A 26,681-nucleotide genomic window follows, 5' to 3' on the forward strand; every position below is an offset into this window, starting at 1 on the left:
CATTTTAATTTGACTGACGTACTTCCTTAGGTAATCTTTTCATAAAAATGAACATGGATGATATACTTCTTAACTTGTTACGTGTCCAGATGTCTTCCTTACACTCTCATACAGGATCTCTGTCGTGTCTGGACGCATTGAATGTTGCAGAGGGAAAATCCAATGCCAGTCTTTCGGGTCTGTCCGTCTTTCCTTCCTTTCCCCCACCACCCTCTGTGTTGTGTGTGTCTGAAAGACTATAGGATTGGTGGGGGGGTTATAGTATTTTTTAAAGTTTATTTTTATTTATTTTGAGAGCCAGATAGAGAACATGTGGGGGAGCGGAAGAGAGAAAGACCCATACTCTCAAGCAGGCTCCATACTGTCAGCACAGAGCCTGATGCAGGGCTCGAACTCACTAACCCTGAGATGACCTGAACAGAAATCTAGAGTCAAATGCTTAACCAACTGAGCCACCCAGGCACCCCTTCAGGATTTCTTTTTCTCCTTGGAATTTACACATTTACTGGGATAACCTTCTAGGTGTGGAGTCTTCCACAATAACCCTTCACTGCATTTAGTGAACATTTTTACACTAAGGATTCAAATCTCTTCAACTCAGTGACATTTTCTTCTATTTCTTTGATTTGTAATTCTCCACTATCTTGTCTCATTCTCATCTCCTAGAAGGATTATATCTTTCTTTGCCCTCATAATTTCTGTTGTTGTCCTTTGTGCTCTATGTCCTGGAGGAATTTCTTAAGTTTTCCCTTTTATTTCAGCACCGATTACATTGTGTTTACTGCCTCTACTGAGCTCTTTAGTACTGGCAACCATGTTTTATTTCCAAGAACTTCTTTTTTGTATGCCTCTTTCATTGTTCCTTTTACATAGGACAAAACAGTTTTGTTTTATCAATGAAATTTACCCTTGACTTTTATTAAAAATATGAATAAGAAGCATGTGAAATGATCTCTTATATCAACTCCTTTACCATCAGTCATTCTGAGGGTGTGGCTCTGGTGTAGTTCTCCACATCCTTCAATCTGTGCCTCACCGAGGCCCTAATCACTGCCTCACAGCTCCTCCTTTCTCCTGGCCACTGCTCCTCTAAAAGGGAAATTAATTCAGTTTTCTGAAGAAATCGAGACACCAGCCAGAGTACAGCTGTGCAGGTCCCTGAGGGCTCAGCACAGCCACCAGCCAAGGTGTTCTACAGTCCAGTGCATCTAAGACAACTAAAACTTCTGTGTAGTAAACTTTGATGGGCATTTCTAAGTAAGAATTACACAAATGCATCATCAAACAGTCCTAAGGTCAACACAATACATTTATAGAGTCCCAAAATGTATGAATTCTGGAAGGTTGCTTTTAAAAATGTTTCTTTCCTTGTACAAGTGGATTCACATAAAATGGGTTACTTTTTTAAAATATCTTTTCTAGGGGGACCTGGCGGCTCAGTTGGTTAAGCATCTGACTCTTGCCTTTGGCTCAGGTCTCACGGTTCATGAGATCAAGGCCCCTCATTGAGCTCTGCACTGACTGACAGCCCCTGAGCCTGCTTGGGGTTCTCTGTCTCCCTTTCTCTCTGCCCCTCGTGCACTCACACTCTCACTCTCAAAATAAATAAATAACCCCCCCCAAAATCTTCTAACTAAAAAAGAACGTTTATCCAGATCTTTCTTCACTTAGTCACATATGTACGTAAGTTAAGAAGTCACTTGGTTCTTTATTGCTGTAATCAAAAAACAACAGGGGTACCTGGGTGGTTCAATTGGCTAAGAGTCTGACTTTGGCCCAGATCATGATCTCACAGTTCATGAATTCAAGCCCCACATTGGGCTCTGTGCTGACAGCTCAGAGCCTGGAGCCTGCTTTGGATTCTGTCTCCTTCTCTCTCTGCCCCTTTCCCACTCACACTCTGTCTCTCAAAAATAAAAAAATATTTAAAAATTTTTTATTTTATTTATTTATTTTTTTATAGTTTATTGTCAAATTGGTTTCCATATAACACCCAGTGCTCTTCCTCACAAGTGCCCTCCTCCAACACCACCCCCTCCCTTCAACCCTCAGTTCGTTTTCAGCATTCAATAGTCTCTCAAGTTTTGCGTCCCTCTCTCTCCCCGACTCTCTTTCCCTCTTCCCCTCCCCCTGGTCCTCCATTGGGTTTCTCCTGTTTTCCTGTTAGACCTATTGAGTGCAAACATATGGTATCTGTCCTTCTTTGTCTGACTTATTTCTCTTAGCATGACACCCTCGAGGTCCATCCACTTTGCTACAAATGGCCATATTTCATTCTTTCTCATTGCCATGTAGTACTCCATTGTATATATATACTACATCTTAATCCACTCATCAGGTGATGGACATTTAGGCTCTTTCCATGTTTTGGCTATTGTTGACAGTGTTGCTATGGACATTGGGGTACATGTGCCCCTATGCATCAGCACTTCTGTATCCCTTGGGTAAATCCCTAGCAGTGCTATTGCTTAAAAAATATTTTAATAAAAACAACAACAACAACAGTCTCCTGTTCCCTCCCCAGAGGCCATTCTTTTGGCTGAATCTTTTGGCATTTATCTCTGTATCTCTGAATAACATGCTTTTCTTGCTACTTCTTGATATTTTTTTTTTCAGTTTTAGGCATTTTCTGTTGACATCCACAGTGGTTATTTTTCCTTCCTCCACTTCCTCATCCCCACCACACACACAGTTCCATACACATACATATGCATGGTCACACACAGTCTCTCTCTCTCTCTCACACACACAGACACACACACACACACACACACACACACACACACACACACACTTCCCTTTCTTCCATCATCCTCTCAGTACACCACACTTTTGACTGGATCAATATTCTGTTTGCCTCGCTATGACTTTGTAAATCCTTGTCACCTTTGAGCCACAGCATACTGGAAGGACGCTTCCTCTCCTGCCTAACATTCTGTTTTCTCCTGGAGTTAACTCTAGTATCTTAACTATAATTTTTTGCAGGTTTTTTTTTCCTGCCTAATTTTCTTCAAAAAATCACTTTCTGTTTGTATTTGACCAAGTGGGTTGAACTGCTTTGCTCAAATGTCTGTGATTCCTTGACCGCTCGCTGCTGTGTAGGAAGGCAGAGTCGAAGCTGACTGGAAGTTCCGGGGATGTGGGCGGGGCTTGTGGGCGGAGCTTTGTCCTCGGGCTGGTCTCTTCCAGTGTCTGTCTCAGGCTGATCAGATTCTAGAGAACACTCTTCTAAATACTCGTACTTAGAGGGTGTAAGTTGGGCCACCAACATTTACCTTCAACCTAGTTGGATTGCTTCTTGGCTTTCTTTCCTGCTAGCTCCCATGATTTGTGTGCTCGTAGGTTAAAAATATCCCTTTGCTTTATTTTAGTAGAATTTGGGAAGGGAGCAAAATGTTTATGCTCATCCATCTTTGACCAAAAGCCTCATTTTTCTCTACTAAGTCATTTACTCTTATTCTGTGACTTACAGCTTAGTCATTGATCTCGTTCATAGAATCCTATCCAATCCTTCCTAAAAATCTGCTGCCTGATCTGCCGATTTTTTTAAATCTGCCATGAAAGTCATATTTTCAAAGAACCAAGACAGATGGATATTAAAGCATAACTTCTCACACCTAACTCAGAAAAAATCCTTTAAAGCAGTACTCTATGTGTGCATCTTTCTTAACCTTTAAGTGTTCTTTCCCTCTGAGATATATTAATTTCTAATCACAACCTTACTTCCTAGTTTCTTAGCTTAATACAGTTTTAATTATAATTTGTAAAAAAAAAGTTCTACTATAAGTCAATATATTGGTAGTTTAATAAATTGAAATTTCTTTTTAATTTGATTGTCTCTTGCCTTCTGAATGGCCCAGACTCTACCCCCATCATTCGCTCTCCACTTTATCCCCAGCCACACAATCTTTTCCAGAGTAATCAAATTTGACAAGTTCTAGCTTCTAGTTTCCCTGCAGAAGAAGCAAAGTAAAGTAGACCTGGGGTAAAATCCTGATATGTCACACTTTGTAAGTATATCCTGAAATATTAGCACAGTGCTTAGTGATTGTAGGAATTCACCAAAGATTTTGGAAGGGAGGAAGAGACTAGGGAGTGGAGGAAAGCGGAAAGGAGGACGGGAGGGAGGGAGAGAGCAAGGAAGGAAGGAAAAGAAGGGAGAGATTCCTTTGAGAAACTAATGAAGCTGCTACCAAATTTAAGCAAAGATTAAAAATACACCATGTAGGATACATTTGTACATACTTTTATAGGACAATGTTTATGAAAGGTTGGTTAAGTTAGCTACACATTACTTTTAGAAAGAAAAAGGAAAAAGCAATGATATGTGCAGACCCAGGCTTGTATGTTATGGACTAAGCACACTTGCTGTGTAAAATGGGAAGTAGCTGGAGGGTTTTGAACAGAGCAGTGACATTTCCTGACTTAGTGTTTCAAAAGGCTTATTCTGGTTGCTCTGTGGAGAACAGACTGTAACAAGGCAAGAACAGAAGGGATAGACAACCTAAGCTGTTGCAGTAATTCAAGTGGAAGATGACGGTGATTTGGATCAGGTTGGTAGAGGTAGACATAATAACAAATGGGTATTTTTGACAGAAGAGCTGATAATATTTAGAGGTCATGGTTTGGATGTGTGGTGTGCAAGGAAGAGATGGGCAAAGGATGACCGTAAGGCGTTTCACCCACCATTTGGAAGGATAAGATGGTCGTTTGTTAAAATAAGGAAGATTAGAGAAAATGCAAGTTTGGCTTGAGACGCCTGTTATACATCCAAGTGAAGATGTCCAATAATTAGCTGTACGTACAAGTCTAGATATATCTTTCTGTTCCTCACCCTCAATGTGTGGCTTGTTTGGAGTCATCTTATGATTGCTAGATGGCTGAACCACCTCAACCATCACATCTGCTTTCCAGAATGGGAGCAGAGAAGGGCAATGGGTAAAAATAAAAGGGCCCATGAGAGCATTTTACGTTGGCTTCTGTAGGAACCCCTCAGACAAAGATTTGGAAACAAATAGTTTATTTGGGAGATGAAAAATGTATTGTATTCACTGTCTAAGATTGCTGTATAACCAACTTGGTGTCTTAAAACAACGAAAATGTATTCACTCACAGTTCTGGAGTCCACAGATCCAAAACCAGTATCACTGGGTCATCAAGGTATCTGGAGGGCTGCATTCCCTCCAGATGCTCTAGAGTGGAATCTGTTCCTCGCCTCTCCCAGCTTCTGGTGGCTTCCAGCATTGCCTGGCTTATGGCCTCATCTCTCTGATCTTTAAGGCCAGCATCTTCACATCTCTCTCTGGTTCATCTTCATATCCCTTCTCCTGTGTATGTCAAATCTCCCTCTGCCTCTTTCTCAGAGCCCACCAGATAATCCAGGATAATCTCTCCGTCTCAGTATCTTTAATTTATGCACAGACCCTTCTTCTAAACAAAGTAGTTTACAGGCTCCAGGGATTCAGACGTGATGTCTTTGGTGGCCATCCCCCTCCCCCGCCCTACTGCCTATAGGAATAAAGAGGTGAAACAAGGAAAGGCAAGTTATAAAACCAGCTATCACCGACAGCGACTGGAGCGAAGTCCTAATGGGGAAACTCTGGAACCCAGTATAAAGCACAGCCCGCAGAGTTATTTCATCCAAGGAGCAGGTGCATAACTGACAGTCATTGCTTAAAGATTGCTCCTGGGAGGGCTTCAATTTACGTCTGGCCTATCACATAGATAGCAGAGAGAGGACTCTCCAGTGGCAAGAGAAAGCACTCAGGCAACGAAATGCAGGTTCTGTCCCCTGGAAATCAGGGCAAGTGCCCTCAAGTGGTAAGTGTGAGGGATGCATAGAACACTAAGAGCAACTACTATGGCTCTCCTTTAATTAGCCTCGTGGAAACTTCCACTTTCGTTTCACAGGCCAGATTTTATTATGTGGCCATTCCTAGCTCCAGGGGAGGCTGGGAGATGTGGCTGAGTTTTTATCTGGAAACATTTCCACTCCGAGTAGCATTGGACGTCTGTTATGGAAGATAGGAAGGGTAGATGTTGGGTAGGCAACTAGCCATGGAGAAGATAAGGATGCGATCAGGCAAGTGACAACACTCAGACCAGGACTGTATGACTGGATACGGTGAGAAGTAGTCAGAATTTAGGATACATACTGGAGGCATTGCCAATAGAACTGTTGTTCTGAGGTTGGAGAGAAACGCAAATCTCAGTTCTTGAGTGTTTTTATCCTGCTTGACTGTAGCAATGGCTCCAGTTAGAGCAAGTGGACTAGAGTGGCAGCAGGTCCATGGTGCAGGGGGTCGAGTGCTCTGATTTGAACATGTGAAGTTTGGGATTCCTCTGGACGTTCTCTGGGCTGTTGAGTGGCAGCTGGGTATAAAAGTCTAGAGCTCAGAATCAGGCTGCAGATAGAGATTTGGATGTTCTCAGAACAAGCCAGCATTAGAAGGTTCATTTCCCACATTCAGGAAACCGTATTTTTCCTATTTTCCTAACACTGGAAAACCAGATTTTATCAATATTTGCCTAACTCTTTGCTGTTGGGACCCAACAACTAGCTGGCTCTAGTTCTGTATCGAAAAAGGGTTAAATGACCATCCTCATTCCTACTAACACTGCAGTCTTTCACCAAATAGACCTTTTAGCAAGAGGGAATTTTAATTGTCCTAGAGATGGACTTATAGAACCCAAACTAATGCATATGTAGTTTATTATTAATTGTGCCATGGTTCTGTGTGTTAATATGAAATAATGCTTCAGGTATGTAAGTTTATGAGGATAGTGAAGTTACATGTGCTTCTAGATATTTATAAAAATCACCATGAAGAAAGAGGGTTGGTACTTGCTAATATGTCACTTTTTACATCATTCCATCTGTGAACCAAGATGTTACTCAAAAGATGAATAGTCATTATAGAAAAAGTTTCAAGAAAAAAATGTATCTGTAATATAGGTATTTAAAAGATCCTCCATTCGTTTTAGAACGTAAAAGTATTTTTTAAATTTGTATATACCTAGAATTCTGATGAAACGTTAATAGGGGGTTGGAAGCTAACACATTACATTTTATTTCTATAAATGTCTTTCTTTAATGATTATGATGAAGGCCTTTAAAAGTATTTCTAAGCATGCTTTTTAGGAATAGTGGAATTTAGCTCCTCTACACACTGACATTAAGCTTACTGCAGATGAAGGAGAAGTATGGACCTAATATGAGCCACCATCTCAAATATGCAGTAAAAAATAGGAATTGTAACACTGCTAAGTCAGCACACACTAATGATGACAGTAAATAGTGTCTTTTGGACAACAAGAAAAGTGCTTGAGAAGAGCTCTTTTTAGCTATAATTTGGTAACTAATTTTGAACAAGGGCAATTCTGATCTAAGAGTCATAAAGTATGTCTTTCACTTTACTGTTTTAGGAGGAACAGTCGACTAAAGCACAGGCAGACATCACAGACACATCTATGGAAGTGGGTTCTGGGACTTCTGGGGGCTCGCCCGTTTGCTGCTACTTTCTGGTGTGGCACCGCACTTGATGTGCAGACTAAGAACAGGGTCTGTGAGCCACCCTAGAAAGGGCAAAGTATACTGGTATCACCAAATATATAGCGATAGAGCCAAGACAAATAATATGTGGCTGCATTTTAGAATGTTTCATTAAAATATTTTAGAAAAGGTAAGACCCAATATGATTGCTCATCAACCTTTTGAAAACTCATTTTCTTAGACTATTCCATAGTCTTCTCTGTCTCTTCTGTCTGTGCTTTCCTTCCTCATTCCCTCCCCTGCCTCCATGGTGACTTCCATATTTGTTTTTTAGACCTGCTCTTCTCTCTCTCTCTCTCTCTCTCAAGCTGAAGATCCAGTTCTGTTCTGCTATCTATGTCCCAAAATTAATTCAGGGTTTTTTTTATAGACTTGTTTGTCCATTTCTATTTTCCAGTTTGATGATGGGTAGGCTGACCCTACATCCCAGTTTGCCCAGAGCAATCAATGCTTTATACCTATTGTCCTGACATGATTATCATTAGTGCCCCTTTCACTTTCAGAATTGTCCTAGTTTGGATAATCGATCATATGGTCACCATGTAGCAGGATTCTCATGACACAGAGTCATGACACTGAGGCTTCTCTTTCCAGGAAGAAACTTTATTCCCGCCGGCACTGCTCAGTTGGGTTCTAACCCAAAGAACTGAGCCCCAAATGCCACATGGCATAGTTTTATACATATTTTTTACTTCTTTGTCTACTATATATGGTAACACACAAACATGCAGTCTGATTAAGTGGTCTCATGTTACAAGGTCATGAGGGATGCTGTCAGGTACATGTATAGCCAGGTTGCCTTGAGGGTTTTTTTTTTTAATTTCCATAGGGAGGGGACCCTATCACAACAATAGCCATCTGATGAAGGTCTGCCCTTGTAAGAACAAGCATGTGAGCCTATATATGAAAAGACTTTGGAGTAACATACATGTCCATGGAGTCTGGGTGGACTGTATCTGATGGAGAACCAGGGACATGTATGTTACTCCAGCTCTTTTTACTCTGAATGACTCTCCACATTCCAATCCCCTGTTCCCTCCAACACACTTGCCACTACTACCTCCATTTATATCATCAGCTTCCTATTTTCCTTCCTCCATCTTTAAATTTGATGTCCTGATATTTTGACTCTCGTCTCCTTAGACTGGCATGTCACCCTGAGAGTCTCAGTGTGCCCCTTCCTTCTGGTTTAAGACGTCTGTCCTCTGGGCGCCTAGGTGGCTCCGTCGGTTAAGCGTCTGACTTTAGCTCAGGTCATGATCTCACAAGTCATAAGTTCAAACACAGCATCAGCTCTCCACTCTCAGCTCAGAGCCCACGTCAGATCCTCTGTCTCCCTCTCTCTCCTTCTCTTCTCCCCTCCCCACTCTCTCCTTCTCTCTCTGTCTCTCTCTCAAAAATAAATAAACATTACAAAAGAAAAAAGACTTCTGTCCTGACCCCAGAGTCCCTTCTCTTTTGAAGAGCTACCAAGGATGAACCCAGTAGTGCGGGGCAGGATTTATATGCCTCAAGCAGTGTATCAGATACAATCCACCCAGTCTCCAAAGCTGGAAGACTTGGAGGACTTTTTTTCCTTTTTAGTGCCTCATTCAACTTTTCTAAAATAGGAATAATAAGTCCTACTTTATGGGCCGTTGTGAGGATCCATGAGAGCACGAACAGGAAAGTAATTAGCATAGTGTCAGTCAGCATTTGACTAAAGGAAGAAATAAAAATATAAATAATGTTAGTGCTCAGCTCTGTGAAGAAGGCTAAACTAAGCCTTTTGTATTTTATTTTAAAGTTCTCTAGATTTAGGAGCAAATATTGATGCTGCTGAGACAGCTCAACTGCTCTTGATTATCTCTGAAAAACTGAAGAAGGAAAGACATCCTGGAAGAGGAGGCAATTGAATTTCAAAAGGGAATATTAAATTGGACAGAAAGCTGAGTTTAGTGTAAGCCTGAGTTTGACTAAATCGTGGGTAATACTCTGAAGGAGTTGTGGGTGGTCTGCGAGCATCGAGGGGAAACTAAGGCCAGCAGGATTCAGCATGGCCATGTCCTGACCGCTGCAGGCTAGATCAGCTTTGGCTCACAGCGCTCTACTGCTGGTGCATCTGCGAGCATATTGACAGAATTTTATTTGGACTTTGCCATGCTATTTTACAGGGCTTTTCATGATATTTTTATGGGAGGGGGGAAGGAAGAGCAATAATTGTAAGGTTAATTAAGTGGATTAGAAACCGATTATAGGAAAAGAAGTCATCAACAGATCCCTGTCACCGCGAAGGGCTTCGTAGTAGAATGCCATAGAGCTCTGTCCTCCATCTTGTCTTTCATGACATTTTTACACTCACTCGTATGAAAAGAAAAACATATTTATATGTAAAATAAGTAATGCTTCTCAAATCTGCAGCTGACACAAAACAGGGAGGTACAGTGAATATATTTTCTGTCAGAAACAGGATCCCAAAATATAAGCTCTTTTGCGAAGGCTTCTGTGGTAACCCATCCCACCCAAATCTGTATTCCTCCTTTCTATTCCCAAAAGAGCTGCATGTGTTCATCAGTCACTTATTGTGCCAGCCTTGCAGGTGTCTCTGCCCTGTGTCCAGCTCCTCAGCCAGTGGGCAACAGTCGCTGAATGAATGCTTGCTTCATTAAAGGGCTAGGGGAGCTGAGTAGTTGAGTGACTCTTGATTTCAGCTCAGGTCATGATCCCAGGGTCGTGGGATTGAGCCCCGCATCAGATTCTGCACTGAGCGTGGAGCCTGCTTAAGATTTTCTCTCGCCCTCAGCCCCTCTCCTCTGCTTGAATGCACGTGCTCTCGCACACACGCTCTCTCTCTCTCTCTCTCTCTCTCTCTCTCTCTCAATTAAAAAAAAAAAAGGACCAGTGATAGCAACCCATATTGAGAGGCTGAAACTGGTACACTAGAATTTAATAAGGATACATATAAAGCCCTGCCCTTGGAGCACACCTCCCCTTCCCCCAAGATGAAACAAGCACAAGATAGTGGCTTTATTTGTAGCATGCATGAAAAAAGATGTTTGGAACAAAAAAAAAAACCCTCCCCATGAAATGGTATAATATCACAATTTTGCCCTTCCCCCTCTCAGATTCAAAGCTAGGGTGATCTTCATCTGCTTGAGTAAAAGTATATATAGCACCTAAAACAAAGGATGTGAGAGGCCCTCTCTAACCTGATTAGGCGGCACCTGGAGTATTACATTAATGTTCTGAATGGCACATTTCAAGGAGGAAGTCAATACAGGAACTAGTTCAGTGGGGCATCTTACCATAGTCATTCACTTTTTCATCCATTTAACAAATATATGTTAAACGTTTAGTATTTTCTAGGCAGTACACTAGGTAGTGAGTGGTGGAGACAAAAGAAATCTCTAGGAGTGGTTGAAGGAAATAAAGATACTTGTGGAAATAAACAAAGACTACCCAAATGGGAACAAACGAAGCCTATTTGTTGAAAAGTTGCTATAGCAAGGGAGTCAGCAACCATCCCTTGCATTCGGCAGAGACCCGATGGCGAGGTGGGAAAGTGAGCAATAGTGAAGGCTTCAGGTATGGTCTCGTTGGATGGAGGTGGTTGGCGCAGGGAAACGGGAGGCAGGATTAGTAGAAGCGGGGCATCCTGTGTGATTGGTTTGGGGAGCATGTTTGTTTTTTTCCGGTTGGCCCTGAGTTGGAAGTAGGGGAAAAATTAAGGCAGCTGTCAGTCATTGACCAAGTCCTGACAATTCTAGGACTACTCCTGTAGAGGTTGTGGGTGAGAGTCTGTTATCCTAGGTTCTGGCCATTCTCTGAGTGTTCAGTATCTACTATCGAACACTGAGAAAACTTGGAAGAATCTGGAGGCACACAGGTAGCTGTATTTGACATATTGATAATTCTATTGAAGTACACTTAGTCTACTGTGTTGGAAAGGCATTTTGTTCTGTATGGTTCCCAGTGGATCAAATGAGAAGTGGATGAAAAGGCTCTTCAATATAAGAAAGAACTTTAAAGAACTCATTGCTACCTAGATGCAATCTCAGACAGTGGTTACCTGGTCAAGGAAAAATTCAGATCGAGGCTGGATGACCCCTTGGCAGTGATATTGCAAAACAGATCATAAACCCTGGCTTGTGCCAGAATCACTTGATATCTGTGTTAGTGATGCAGAATCGTGGGCTCGGTTGTAAACCTCCTGAATCTGACCAGTGGGGCATCATAGATGATGCTCTTAAGACTGTGAAACATGTGCCAACACTGGATGGGTAGTTGGACAAGAGGATTTGTAAAACTCCCTTCACCTGGAGCCTAATATTCTAATTTGCACAGCATAGTCATAATCAGGAAAGAAACCATTCACTCATTTGTCTAACAGTATTGATGAGCAGCTTACGTTACGCCCCACTCTACTATAGGCTTATATTTCAATTCCATCAGTGTGGTGCAGCCCTACCTGTCAAGGAGATAGTTAAGAGAAGAGTTCATTTGTTCATTTCTCAAAAATTTATTGAGTATCTGCTATTCGCCGGAACGCTGTGCTGAGCTCCAGGGAGATGGTGATGAGAAGGACTGATACGGCCCTTTTGCTTTCAGAGCTCACAATAGCAGAAAAAACAGACTGTGTTTACAATAAAGGGTGATACGTGTTGTTATGAAAAGAAAATGGTGTGAAAATTATTCTTTTCATTCTGTTGTTTTTCCCCACATCATAACTCCTATTAAAATTCCATCAACTTTTTTATAGAGAAATTAGTACTTCCTTTCCTCAGATTTGTTTTAGGTTTTAAGTACAAATATGGGAGCCTTTAGGCCTTACTCCAGGAATCCTAGAAGACTTTAGAATGGCACTTTGTACTTAAAAGCTCTCTGATGTCAAAACTGGTGAGTCTGCTGTTGAATAGATCAGTCAAAGGGATATCCCGTGTTCAGGTTGACGGTGTTCATTTTAGAAAAGTGATTCAGGAAACTCTGAGTTCTTTGGGCTCTAATACCTGTTTCTAGCCCTATTGCAATGGAACTAATTTATGCTATATGTTTCAAGCAAGTTCTTACTCAAAGCATCGTGAGGCGCCGGGGTGGCTCAGTTGATTAAGCGTCTGACTTTGGCTCAGATCATGATCTCACGGTTTGGAAGTTTGAGCCCCACATCGGGCTCTGTGCTGATAGCTTGGAGCCTGGAGCCTGCTTTGAATTCTGTGTCTCCTCCTTTCTCTGCCCCTCTCTCACTCATGCTCTATCTCTATCTCTCAAAAATAAGCTAAAACATTAAAAATGTTTTTAAAAGCATCATGCATTTTGTTGTGTGGCACACAGCAAGGAGCTTATGATGGGAAGCAGCTGTCTAGGGTCTAGATCTGGCTCTTCTACTAATTGATGTGTGACTTTGACCTCTCTGAGCCTGAAGTTTTTCAAAATGATAAATGACCTCTAAATTCTGATTTGGTGAAACTAAATGGAGGCAATATCATTTGTCACCTGCCTTTCCCTCCTGCCTTCCTCCTGCCTACACAAATATATTAGAGGCCCCATCACCACCATTGGATGGGTGCTGAAATAACTTGCTTTCTAATCTGGACATCTGTGTGTTCCTTAGGCTAAAATGTGAGGCCTCAGCATCTACCTGCATGTCCAGTATGAATAACTGGACTTATACCAGGTCCCTGTGGGGTGCTTCAGCCTCTTTGAAGGAGAACCCTGCCCTAGAAGCACAGCTAACATCTGCATAAATCCAGCTCTCACCAACGATTTTGTTTGAAATATAGACCCTCTATGACCCAAGATATTTCCCCCTCCCCAACTAAGAGTAGCCCCGTTATCTAAATACTTACATTACTCCCCCACACCTGCCTGATGAAATTCCTTCCAAAGGGACACCAGCCAGATCATGGCAAGTTCCCCTCCTGGAGGAGTAGCACTGTAGCCCAGTTAGTATCCTTGAACCTGGTCCTACCTAGGCTGGGGTTGCCCTTCTATCCCTGGTAGGCACGCTTGACATCCCAGTTTGCCTGCCATCAAATTTACTCAAGTTGCCATAGACAGAGGTATGTGTATATTTACATGTAAGAGCATTGAGCCATTTTTCATAATTAGAATTTGCCATAGAATCAGCCCATTCTAAAAATGTTATTTTAATTTTATGCTTTTAGCTAACTCTCTTTATTGCGACCTTGTTTCTGGCATAGTCTGCATAATGTGTTTTCATTTTAGGACTCCCTTGTCTAAGTCAAAACTTTTGGCCCTGGGAGACCCATGCACTCCCACCTACGCTAAGAACTATAGCAATGTGTAAGGCATTATGTTATGACAGCAACTATACTTTAGAAAAATGTCATTTTAAAAAATGTACATTCATTGAAATTATCTCTTAGTTTTAATATAAAATTTATCCCCCAGCTTTCAGACTTCTTCCTGTTTAAATAATTGAACAATTTGAGGAAATAATTGATCAAGCTGTTCAGAGCAATGGAATAATTTGTCCTGTCCTCACATTTCACTCTTTTAAAATGTGTTTTGCTTTTCAACAATTGCCAGAGCTTCTCCTTGTGAGGCTGAACTTCAGGAATTAATGGAACAAATTGACATCATGGTGAGCAACAAAAAATTGGAGTGGGAAAGGAAGATGCGAGCTTTGGAGACACGGTTAGATCTTCGGGATCAAGAGTTGGCAAATGCACAAACTTGTTTGGATCAGAAAGGTCAAGAGGTACTGAGTATATATGTTAATAACATGTTCATTCCTCAGACTGTTATAAGTAATATTTATTCCATCAGAATATGTTTTTTCATTATATATATTTTTTATCAGACATCAGCAGTGGCATTTATTGCTTAGAATTCTGTCATAGCGTGCTAAACGTGTTCTATCAAATAAGTGACAATCAGAGCCTAAACCCATCAAAACTTGCTGATGCACACAAATGTAAAATGTCAGTGCCATCTCGAAAAGTAAACAGACATTCAGAATATATGGGAAATAAATATTGTTTGCTAGCAAGGATGTCAGTGCTTTTGTAGCTGTAGAAACAAAGCAGTTGTCCAAATTGTGTCTTTGGACGTGGCCGAATTCAAGGGCCCTTTTTAATCAACTAGAAGAATATTTCCTGAGAGAAGTGAAATGGGAAGACGTGATTGGAGGACAAGGGAGAAAGGTGTTTGGTGAAGGGGGTGTATGTGTATATCTGGGCATCCTCTTAAGGGGCGCCGCCAGCCCCTGTAAGGCTGCTTACAGTCACGTTGGTGGTTGTAGAGTGTCTGAATGCTATCGGGCTTCCGGAGGGGTTCAGGAAAACCATAGGCTTTAATGTGGACTTTAGTGTCAGTGAATTTTTCTTTTGAGTGAGACATAAGAGACGGTATTTACGTTAATCATATACTAAAACATCATCAGTCAACTTGTTCATCAGTCATTTCTCTACCTTTACTGGCCTCTCAATAGATCTTAGTTTTTAACATAGTTAACTGAGTTCTTGTTGCACAGTTAACTTGGTTATTGGCATCGATTTCCCTCCATAGTAGAGGCAGGTCATCAGAGCTGGAATATGCAAGGGACTGTTTTCTTCCTTCCATACCTGTGATGACACTGACATGTACACAGCTTTTAAGCAGACAATTTCTGTAAGCCAAACCCCTAAGAACTGCTCTTAGATATTATTCCTTTCTTTCTTAGAAAAATGTCACCATTGCGCCATGGTCCCGCACAAGCAGAGCTCCCACTCAAGGCAGTGGGACCAAAACTAAAAGCTGAAGTGTATCCGTAGAAGTTCTGCCTGAATATGACATAGCCTCCTGAGAAGATAATGCAAAGTACATCCTAAGCCTTAATTTGAAATGTGGCGTGATAAGGATCTTTTGTCAGACATCCATACTGTACTGTCCTAATGTGTGCCCAGAGGAATAGTGCTAGCAGTGTTTGGTTTTGTGACTTTAATTATTAATAGCTCGCTTAAGAACTGCAGCACAAATATTTGCTCTTTCTTTGGTACAGCAGTTTTGTTTACACTGTACTCCTCTTTTGCACAGTTTCTGATGTTGTCAGGCAAAATTTAGAAAATTCAAAATTAAATGTTATTCTTGATGCAGGTGGGGTTACTTAGACAGAAGTTGGACAGTCTGGAAAAATGTAACTTAGCAATGACTCAGAATTACGAAGGACAACTACAAGCCCTGAAAGCTCAAGTAAGGAAAACTATTGGAATTTAATATCATATAATAATTAAACACATTTTTGATGTGTTTGTTTAACATATAAAATTGTATGAAAGTTACTTTTCTATAAGTTGTAATAATGTTATTTAAATGGATTATTTCTAATACAAGTATAGTTCTTTTAACTGCAGGCTATATGTTTGACCCGGTCTTTCACTGTCTTATTAGATCACCTTTTTTTATTAGACTGTCAGCTCTTTATCCCTTTAACTGTTAGCATGGTGCAAGACCGATACCTTTCTATTATATGATAATAATTGGCTATGTGAACAAAAAATTAAGTTTGCTATTATGATATAGATATTTGAAAGGACAAAACTAGTCTTTATAACTTGTTAGTGGTGGAACTGTTGCATAAATGACAGGTCTTCTGCATTACAATGCTAATTTCTTTCTTATTTATCCCCTGTATCACCTCACTCTGAAGGTAAGCAAAAAGTCTTCTCTCTCTTACCACAGATAATGCATAGAGCAGTAGTCACCTGTGCACCTCAGAGCTGGTAGATAATAATTCTTGCTTAACTAAGTAAATGAATCAGTGGGAAATATGGTTTGATTATGAAATTTTTGAAGTGCAAAGATTCCATAGGTGATAATGTAATCAAATGAGTCTAAAGTAGTTAATTCTTTCTTAAATACCTTCTTAGGGAGGTCATCAGCCATTAAGCCTGGAATATGAAACATATGATGCCACTTAATAAGTACAGTATAATCTTAGAAGACTAGCTCCTTAGTCTAGACATTTTGCCTGCAATTTACATAGCGGCCACTAGATGGTAGCTTGAATTATTACACCAAATGGATTTTCCTAGCTAAGACTAAGCATTTAACACGTCATGACCTCCTCTCTGCAGAAAAGTAAATAAATAAATAAAAATAAAATAGCAACATATATATTAAATCACTGTAGTTGTTCAATATAAACAGAGAGGCCACGATCTAAAATAAGTTTGAAAAAAAGACAGAAATCGAGATATAAGTGAAGATATCTCCAAATTATATTTAATTGGTTCAGTCACTGCTTCTCAAATCTTTAATGTCTGAGTTTTTTCACATCTGTTAAAAAGTTTTGAGATTTGCTTACAGGTGCTGAGCATTTATTTAACACAGAATCCTTGTTATTTGATGCTTTGCAGCTGTATTTTATGACTTGGCTGTTGGCTAACCAACAAATGTCCCGATGGCGATCTCACAAAAATTTGTTCTGTGGAATGCTAATATGAGAGTTTAGGAAATGCTATTTACCGCCTCTCTGCTCCTGGACATTCACAGTGCATATTCAACAAATCCATTTAGCCTTTTTAATCCATCATTTTTCAATACATATTTGACCATGGAACTCTTTTTATTTTTCAAGCTAAAACGGACTTTTCTGTGGTACAGTATAAACACCGTAAACAGGTGTCTCCTAGAATACACTTTGGAAACACGACATTGTTGTTATGAGAGCGGCCATCTGCTTCCACTGCTTCTCTTTTCTTCTTGCCTTAAAAGAAAGTTAAAAAGAGCATTAGGGAAGGAGAGCAAAAGAGAAGGAGAAAGGGAAGAAGAGAAAAAGAAAAAGGAAAGTGCTATGTACTTGAATTGGTTTGCATAATGGCTAGTAATATGTCGTTTTTCTAACCAGAAAATGGGATCTTGTGGCCAATGCAGTTTGGTTGCTGCTATCTCACTCTACTGATTTCTTCTTTGATATTCGTGGTTTATTTACAATTTCGTTTTACTAAAATATTTTAAAGATAAACTTTACCACACTCTTCCTTGAATAATTAACTCCATCAAAACTTTCTCATAGAAATTTCTTCCTTTTTAAAAAGAGTTTATTGGGGCACCTGGATGGCTCAGTCAGTTAAGCATCTGACTTTGGCTCATGGTGTGGTCTCACAGCTCATGAGTTCGAGCCCCGCATCAGGCTCTGTGCTGACAGCTCAGCGCTTGGAGCCTGCTTTGGATTCTGTGACCCTCTCTCCCACTGCCCCTCCCCTGCTTATGCTTTATCTCTCCCTCTCAAGAATAAATAAACATTAAAAATGATTAAAATATAAAAATAAAAAAGGTTGTTACCTTTTCCTCCTAACCTTAATGAAACTATGATTCAATTATTAGAAATTTTCACTTCTGGAAAGGTGGAGTATATTCATTTAGACCCTATTAAATAAAACTAGAAAGGCTGAACATGATTTATAAAATCACATAAGAAGATTCTGAGAAGTGGAGGAAAGAGGCAGGCCAAATAGGATGTTGGTACCCAAAGAGCAACATGGTGGTGACTTCCCCGGGATTGCTTTTTGCCTCTTGTATCCCAAGGGTACAGAGATGCTGACAACCCAGACACTACAATGGGCTCAAACAAATAAAAAGAATCCCAAGGAATATCTTTTCTCTATGGCCAAAAGTCCTGGGAAAGGCAGCCTATGAAGATTACACACTTTTAAGTAATAACTGCTGTACCTCAGCCCAACACCACAGAAAAAACCCACCCCACTAGCACGGACTGAGTAGAAGTCCTTGGGTTCTACTCCCACCAGCCTTTAGAGGTTTCCCCAGCTCCCCAGCCTGATTGGCGTTGGAAGATTTGAGTCTGGCTGTCTAGCCAGGACTTTTGTCACCACTATGTGTTAACAAGGCCCTCCCCAATCTGTGGTGTTCATGGAGGCCATGTGAAGAGTCTGGACTAGTATGCCCATTTGATGGTGGTGAGGCACTCACCCAGTGGTATCAAGGAAAGCCTGATTAGGAGTCAGGATGTTCACTGCCCCTCAGTGATAATGAGTCCACTCCCCCTCACTACAGTTTCACTGAAGCCATTGAGAAGCAGTAACAAGGCACCTGTGCCCCTCCAGTCAGGGTGCTGTCAGTGAAGACTCCCCCTCCCCCTCAGCAGTGATAAGGAACACCTCACTCAGGTTGCCAGCTGAGGCCATGACCTGGACTCCCACTGAGGAGGCAGTGCCCCACTTTCCCTGCTGGAATGCTGTCAGAAAAGGACGGCTGAGATACAGTCCCTTAAGGAAATCTAGTGTCTCATAACACAATATCCAAAATGTCCAAGTTTCAATTAGAAAAATCGCTTATCACACCTAGAACCAGAAAGATCTCAACTTGAATGAGAAAAGACTGAGAGAAGCCAACACCGAGTTAATACAGATGTTAGAATTATCTGACAAAGATTTTAAAGCAGCTGTTATAAAAGTTTCTCAGAGAGAAATTACAAACACACTTGAAACAAATGAAAGTTTTAGCAAAGAAAACGTGTAAAGAGTAACCAGTTAGAAATTTTATCTCTGAAAAATACAATAACCAAAGTAAAAAATTTCAACAGATGGGCTCAAAAGTAGAATGGAGGAAACAGTCAGTGAACTTGAAGATAGCAGAATAGAAATTACCCGATCTGAACAACAGAGAGAAAATGGGCTAAAAGAAAATGAAACTAAGGGATATGTAAGTACTATAACAAAAGATTGGAAATTTGTGTCAGCAGAGTCCCAGAAGGAGAAGAGGGCAAGATTGAAACAGTATTCAAAGAAGTAATGGCCAAAAACTTGGCAAAAGATGTAAACCTATAGATTGAAGAATCTGGATGAAATTCAAACAGGATTAATGCAAAGAAATCTACACCAAGACACATCATAAGCAAAGTTCTGAAAACTAAAAGACAAATATCTCGGAAGCAGCAGTAAAGAAATAACACCTTACCTACGGGGAAAAATCGAGTCAAATAACAGACTTCTTATCAGAAACCATGGAGACTGGAGGAAGTGGAACATTTTTCAGTTGCTGAAAGAACATAAATGTCAACCCAGAATTCTATATCTGGAGAAAATATCCTTGGGAATGAAGAGAAAATGAAAAGGAAATGATGAAGAATCTCGAGACATTAGGAAGAAAGAAAAAACAATGGAAAGAGTTAAGAAATGGATGAGCATACTGCTTTCCTTCTCATGAGTTTTCAAAATTGTTTTAAAGCTAAAGCAAAAATTATAACAGTGTCCAGTGTCTAATGTGGTTTTTAATGTAAGTTGAGGAAATATTTAAGACAATAATGTTATAAATGAGTGAGGGCAAAGGGAGATAAATAAAAGTAAGATTTATGCATTTCACTTGAGCTGGTAAAATGTTGATACCAGTAGACTGTAGTGAGTTATGTAATATAGTATGATACCTAGAGCAACAACTGAGAAAGCTATTCAAAGAGACACATTAAAAAACATTAAAGATAAACCAAAATGGAATTCTAAATAATGCTCAAATAACCCTGAAGAAGACAGAAAAGCTAAATAGAGAAACCAATGTAATGTAGATGAATGGATAAATGAAATGGGGCATATCCATGCAATGAAATACTATTCAGCCATAAAAAATGAAGCATTGATCCATGCTTCAACATAGAACCTTGAAAGCATTATGCTAAGAGAAAGAAGCCAGGCATGAAAGACTACATAACGTGTGATTCCATTAATATCCAATGATCAGAATAGGATATTCTGCAAGACAGAAGAGACAACAAGTAGATTAGTAGTTTCCAGGGACTGGGGACAGGAGGAAATGTGTAATCATTCTAATATTATAGGGGTTTTTTTTTAGGTAATAAAAATACTCTGACATTAGATAATATGATGGTTGTACAACTTTGTGAATATACTAAAAACCAATTAATTTTATGTTTTAAAAGGTGAATTTTATGTTAGGTGCATTATATCTCAATTTTTAAAATTATATGAGAAAGAAAAAGGAAGCGAATGTGACTATATTAATATCAGATAAAGTAGACACAGTTGTTTTTTGCTTTATTTGTGATAGCCCAGAACTGGAAACATCCAAAATGTGTCAATATACGAACGGTCAAGCAAACGTTGGTTCTCTCCATAGTGTGGAATAACACTGGGCAATAAACAGCAATGAGCTATTGATATCCATGTGTATCTCCAGGGCATTATGCTGACTGGAAAAGGCCAATCTCAAAATTCATATACCGTTTGATTCTGTTTTATAACATTCTCAAATGACAAAATTGTAGAGATGGAAACAACGTAGTGGTTGCCGGGGGCCAGGGGTGGGAAGATGAGCGTCATTACAAAGGCAGGAAGGTCTTCGTGCGGATGGCATGGTTCTGTATCTTGATCAAGGTTGTGGTCACACAGATCTACACGTGTGATAAGACAGCACAAAACTACACGCATATATTGTACCAATGTCAGTTTCCTGGGTTTTATCAACAAGATGTCGATATTGGAAGACACTGGGGGAAGAGGACCCAGAACCTCTCTTTGATATCTTTGCAACTTCCTGTGAAACTTTGTTTCAAAATTTAAAACAAAACCAAAAAACTCTTTAAAAAGTTGTATAGAAATTTCTTCACAGATGTTGTTGGACCATACTGCTTTTAATCTATTATTTGAAGGTATGACAAGAAACAGACAAAATAGTCCAGAGTCTTAAGTTTTTCTTTCTTACTGGTAAGAAAAAGATGATATCAATTTGATACTTAAATTTATTCAAACTCGCGTCAACATGAATAAGTAGCTTGTGCTGTTTGTATCTTTTAAATTAAGTATTCAAATTTCTTGAATAAAATATACACTTGGTATACATGGGGTTACTGAAATTAAAATTGTCAACACAAGATGGCACTAAGTAAAAGAAAAAACTTGGTTTTTAAAACTTGTGAGCTTTGCTACGCACATTAAAACAGAACTAAATAAAACATTTATGAAGTGAATCACTTAACTGTACAGTTCATCAGGGCTCAGATTTACATGAAAACTGAATTGTGTTCAGCTTCAATAATTAGTTCTAATAACTGGTTCTGTCTTCACTAATCAGAACATTGAAGCATTACCGCGTTTTCTAATCATGACTTAAATTTTCAAAGAAGTGCCCCAGAAAGAACTCCCGTGAAATCAAGTTAGAAGCACCAGTAATAGTAAAATGTGAGCATTTTCTGTTACATACAGTTTTCCAAACTGACGAATAGCTTTGAGAAGCTGAGACTGCACCAGATGAAACAAAGCAAGGTTCGGCGAAAGGAGTCGCTGCACCCCAAAGAAGAAATACCCTTTGAACTGAGCAATTTGAACCAGAAATTAGAGGTGAGCCAAAGGTATTTTCTTAGTTTTCCGCGTGCATCGCAAAGATTGATTGCTGTAGTCGCGGGCTGTTCCTCTCTGGCATGTACAGCTGTGGTAACAAACCCGGTTCCAGATCAACTTCTCACGGAACACATTTTCTTAGCGCACCTTCCCTTTAGGCACTTAGCGAATTAAAACATCACTTTGATTTATGCATCTTTTATACAGATCAGCATTTTTGCAGAGCCAAAAAAAAAGTTCAAAGAAACTGCAGATGTTGAGTGAAATTGAAGGACATCCCTGGGGTCAGTTAAATTGAATATCTAATAAACCTTTTAATGGCTATTTAACTATTAGGTACTTAAATCCCAGTGAGGCCTCATACGGGTTTTCAGAACAGGGTCGAAGTTCCAGGGGCTTTTTTCTTTAAAGGGGTAGCGGCACTCCAAGATAACCACCACATACCACCCAGAACGTTGAAACTCTCCATCCCTAAAATGGTTTACTGTGTCATGGATGCACTTATTTTTATCCCCTTAACTTCCCAACCTTGGGAAAAACAAACCAGCTATTTTTCTTCCCTGTGCTTTTGAGCGGTTATGCTAGAGGTCACGTAACGTATCGGGCCTGCTTTAAATTCCTATTCTCTAACCTTAGCGGAGTTCTGAGTGTTGCTCCATTATTGTTGGCTAATTGGCCTCAAGTTGACCCTTACCATGTTCACTCACTTTGTTTCTCCTTTTTTTATTTTATTTATTTAGAGTGCTGGCCCTAAATGCCAGCACCACCCGGATCCCCCGCCAACAATCTCCCTGTCTTCCACCTCACTGCCAGATGATGGTTGGTATCCCCCAGTCACCCAGGTGGACCCCTAAGAATCTTTGATCCGTTCCTTTCTCTTACTCCCCATATTTGAGCTCAGCTTTGCCCTTTCCCCTGTTCTAACGCTTCTTGTCTCCTTCCTCTTGTCTAATTGTCATTGTCCTATTTCATTTTCATCATTTTATTCTGTAATTAACAATCTTTCTCAAATTTTCCCTTCAAAATATTTTTAAAAGAAAACAAATCTAAAATCACAGCCCTAAAACCAGCCTATTGCAAGAACTTTGTTGCAAGGCTTGTGTTTTAGCTTTTAAATTCCTGTAAATTTTACATTCTGCTGAATAATGTACAGGTTTTTTAAAATACAAAACTACTACTGTTATGTAAAATGGACTCCAAGGGAAAATGCACCATGCGTAACCACCCGCTGGTCACAGTGGTATGACCAGACTGGCTTCAGAAAGATCCTCGTTTCAAGAAGATGCCCCAAGATGTCCACTGTAATACATACGCTTTCCCTGAAAATGCAGAGTCTGGTTGACTTTTTATAGGATTTTATGGGAGAACCATACTCATATAAATTGTTCAGACAAAAATAGGTCTGAAGTTAATATGAAGGACTTTGTGTGAATACTTTTACATTTAGGGAACTCAAGTTTTACATAAAATATATTTCATGAATTTATAGATGAAATTAGTAGCAAAATATGACCTGATATGTTTGTATTTATATAAAAGTATTTAAGCACACTCTGTTGGTAATTTAATCTGTATAATTATGGAAGCACTCCATGTACCTGTTTTTACTTGGAGCCATATGAAAAATTAATATGTAAGAGATGGGCTGTTCCAGTTTTAGTCTACATCTAAGCATGTTTGTCCTTGGGGACAAATATTTATTCACTGGTCCAGTAAGAGAAAGAGCATGTTGTTGTGGAAGAATATGACAGTTTATCATTTGAAACACTTCTTGGCTTCTTGACTGATTGACTCCCAAAGCCATGTCCTTTCCTTGTGTTAAATTGTGAACAGTCACGTTCCATGAATATACTACTTGAACAAAAGCTTGCAGCACTGAGCATGTTGTGTCAAGCTAGTTCCGCCATGTCTTCCTTAGGTTAGCTCAGTTGGCACTGCCATTTATTTGCCCTGCAACCTTTACGCAAGTTGTTAGTCTCACAGAGATTTCATTTCTTTCACCAATAAATGGGGTTAAAAATACCTTATAGATGACATATGGTTATGGGAGAAACACACTCACTCTCACACACACACACGCACACACACACACACACACATTTAAATACACACTGAAGCATTGAGGGATGAAAATACATGCAGTCTTGAAGTTGGCTTAAACTACTCAACAAAAAAGTGTGGAGAGAGAGAGGCAGAATAAAGATGGTTAAGTTGATAGTAGTCAAACTAGGTGAAGGATACATGGGAATTTTTTTAAATCTCTACTTTTATGCAAGTATGAAAATTTTCATGCTAGAAAGGTAAAGCCATTGTGCAGGTGAAGGTTTGTAGACTCCCTGACATACACCAATCACTAAAGAAATGTTAGTTCCATCTTCCACTATGTAGTAAAGGATTAAAAACATGTACATAATAATGTAACTTCCCCTAGAAACTCTAATTTTAATGACCCTGACTCACTCTCAACCTTGAAAACCCGGAAAAGTTTTTCCAGCATGGAGAACTTACTCTGGAGGTTTGAGCAAGTCTACAGACCTCTGGAACCTGGCAGGACAAATCCAGTCCCTACAAAAGTCCTCATAAAGCTCTCTAGATCTCTGCATGTTCCCATAATTACTGGGTATATGGTGCTGGCCTACTAATCTTGAAAACAATACACCTAGAAAATAAAGCCAGGACTGTTATGAACACAGGCTGATGTGTCTGTGACACATATTTCTAGCTTGTTTGGCCTCATTCTTGAGCTCATTTCTACCTGTTGTAGAACTTGTAAAGAACTGAGATTAATGTTCCTGCCTTCTCTTAAAGCATGCTGGGAGCTACTTATTTTCAAGATTGAGATGGTTGTGTGGGTAATGCTAAATATAAGTATTAGCTCTGAGGTAAGAACAGTGTAAGTCAGCCTTGCCCACATTTTGACTTCTGACCCAAAGGCTCCTTTCTAAATTAAAAGTAAACAGGAATTTTTTAAATCTTTAAAATATTTTAAATTTTTTAAATATTAACTATTTTGTACTAGAGCCTAATTTTATAAATTTGTCACTATTACTGAAGGCCCTGTTTTCATGTACCTAATTTTAAATTATTGAATGTGAGGATCAAAGTCAATAACTTTAAATGAACTGTTCCAACTTATCTTAATAAATGTGGTCTATTTATCATAAGGTATGATCATATATTTTAAAAGGGGGCACTGCCTAAATGAGGCCTGAGATGGATGGTGTATTCCCAAGAATGAGTTGATCTTGGCTTTACCTTGGACAATAGCTTTGAAAGCCACGAGGGGACAAAGTCACTAAATCAATCCAAGCCCCACCCCATAAAAACAAACAAACAAACAAACAAAACCAAGGATACAGTTTTGGTGACAAGAATTAGAAGGTATGTCTAGTAATAAATCCAAGATGAGTGATATAATGCTTTTTTTTGTTTGTTTTCCTAACGGGGAGAAGAATGGATGTAGTCCTTTAGAATGAAAATATACAAATGAAAGAAGCCTTATGCATTGTGCTTTTAAATCAGTAATCTCTTCAATTTATGTTTGTGCCTCCACTTTTTAAAAAGGAATTTAGAGCAAAGTCAAGAGAATGGGACAAGCAAGAGATACTGTATCAGACTCACCTGGTTTCTTTAGATGCTCAACAAAAATTATTATCTGAGAAGTGTAATCAATTTCAGGTACATTGTCTAATACTATCCTCTAACTTAGAAAAAAAATTAGAGGTTAGCCATTACTATCTTCATAATCTTATTACAGAGAGAAATGCGAACCAGAGGAAAATAAGCAGAACAGAGCTAACACTGGGTAAAGTCACAAGTTCATGAAAATTTGTAATGGTGAATTTAGTCCACATCAAAGGATGGTACTTTCAAGAGTGTCCATTGTTATCATGTTATTAAGTTATATTTTTTTGCATGTCTATGGGCTAGTCACTTAGAAAGTCTGCGATTGATTGGTCTTTGACCTCAAGAGCCTTACAGCTTAGAGGTAGAGAGAACACACGTACATATTTATAGATAATTTATAGCAAGTGAATGGGAAATCCTTTTAGAGTTCAGAGGAGTAAGGGAAAAATTGGGACTGAGGTAGTGAGTAAATATCCTACAGCAGGGGTAGGACTGGGGCTGGACCTTGAAGAAGAGATGTACAGTATTTTGAGACTATGTTTTGGGTGGTGGAAATAACATGAGCAAAATCACTGAAGCAAGAGAGCAAAAGCCAAATTCTGGGTATAGAAAATGAGCCAACTGGCTGAGAGTCCATATGGAAGGTGGGGAAGGGTAGGAGATGGTCAGGCTGGTGAGTTGGTGGATGCAGGTTATAATGGAAAGTCTTGTCTAAGGAATTTGGAATTTGGAATTTTTACTAAAGGCAGTTTTTGTTTGATTTTGGTTTTTGTTTCTTATTTTTCATTCTTTAAGTTACTTGAATTATATAAGTTTATTACATTCTCTAATTTAACAATACAAAATAATCTAATGTAAAATTAAGAGCTTCATCTTCTACTCCATTCTTATCCATTTAATACAAATGCTTAATAGTTTGGTGTTTTTCTTTCTGTACTTTTTCTTTTGTTTGTACAAACATGTAAAATATGTATTTGGGAGAAATTGTATATTTCTCCTTTTTAAAATTGTGTTGTTTTACTTAGTAGTAATTATCTTTCCTCATGAATACTCTTTCAAGTCATTACTTAGTTCTGCATAATATTGGATAGTATATGGTTATAATACCATATATATAATAGTATATAGTAGATATACCATAATTCTTTTAATCATTTCCTTACTGATGAACAGTCAGGTTGTTTGTAGTTTTTTGCTCTTCTATACGGTAACAA

The 26,681-nt window shown here is 39.3% G+C and overlaps 1 protein-coding gene across 3 annotated transcripts in view; it reads left to right on the top strand.

Moving 5' to 3' along the window:
• Positions 1 to 26,681, top strand: part of DEUP1 (deuterosome assembly protein 1) — an 84,869-nt gene that overhangs the window by 7,665 nt on the left and 50,523 nt on the right. For all 3 annotated transcript variants that reach the window (XM_029957024.1, XM_029957023.1, XM_029957022.1), the window contains exons 3-6: positions 14,078 to 14,249; positions 15,626 to 15,721; positions 21,706 to 21,840; positions 25,405 to 25,518. In XM_029957024.1, coding sequence (XP_029812884.1) covers positions 14,078 to 14,249; positions 15,626 to 15,721; positions 21,706 to 21,840; positions 25,405 to 25,518 — 517 coding nt within the window. The remainder of the gene's footprint in view (positions 1 to 14,077; positions 14,250 to 15,625; positions 15,722 to 21,705; positions 21,841 to 25,404; positions 25,519 to 26,681) is intronic.

This window comes from Suricata suricatta, chromosome 11, assembly GCF_006229205.1.
Source record: "Suricata suricatta isolate VVHF042 chromosome 11, meerkat_22Aug2017_6uvM2_HiC, whole genome shotgun sequence".
NCBI classification, from domain to species: Eukaryota; Metazoa; Chordata; class Mammalia; order Carnivora; family Herpestidae; genus Suricata; species Suricata suricatta.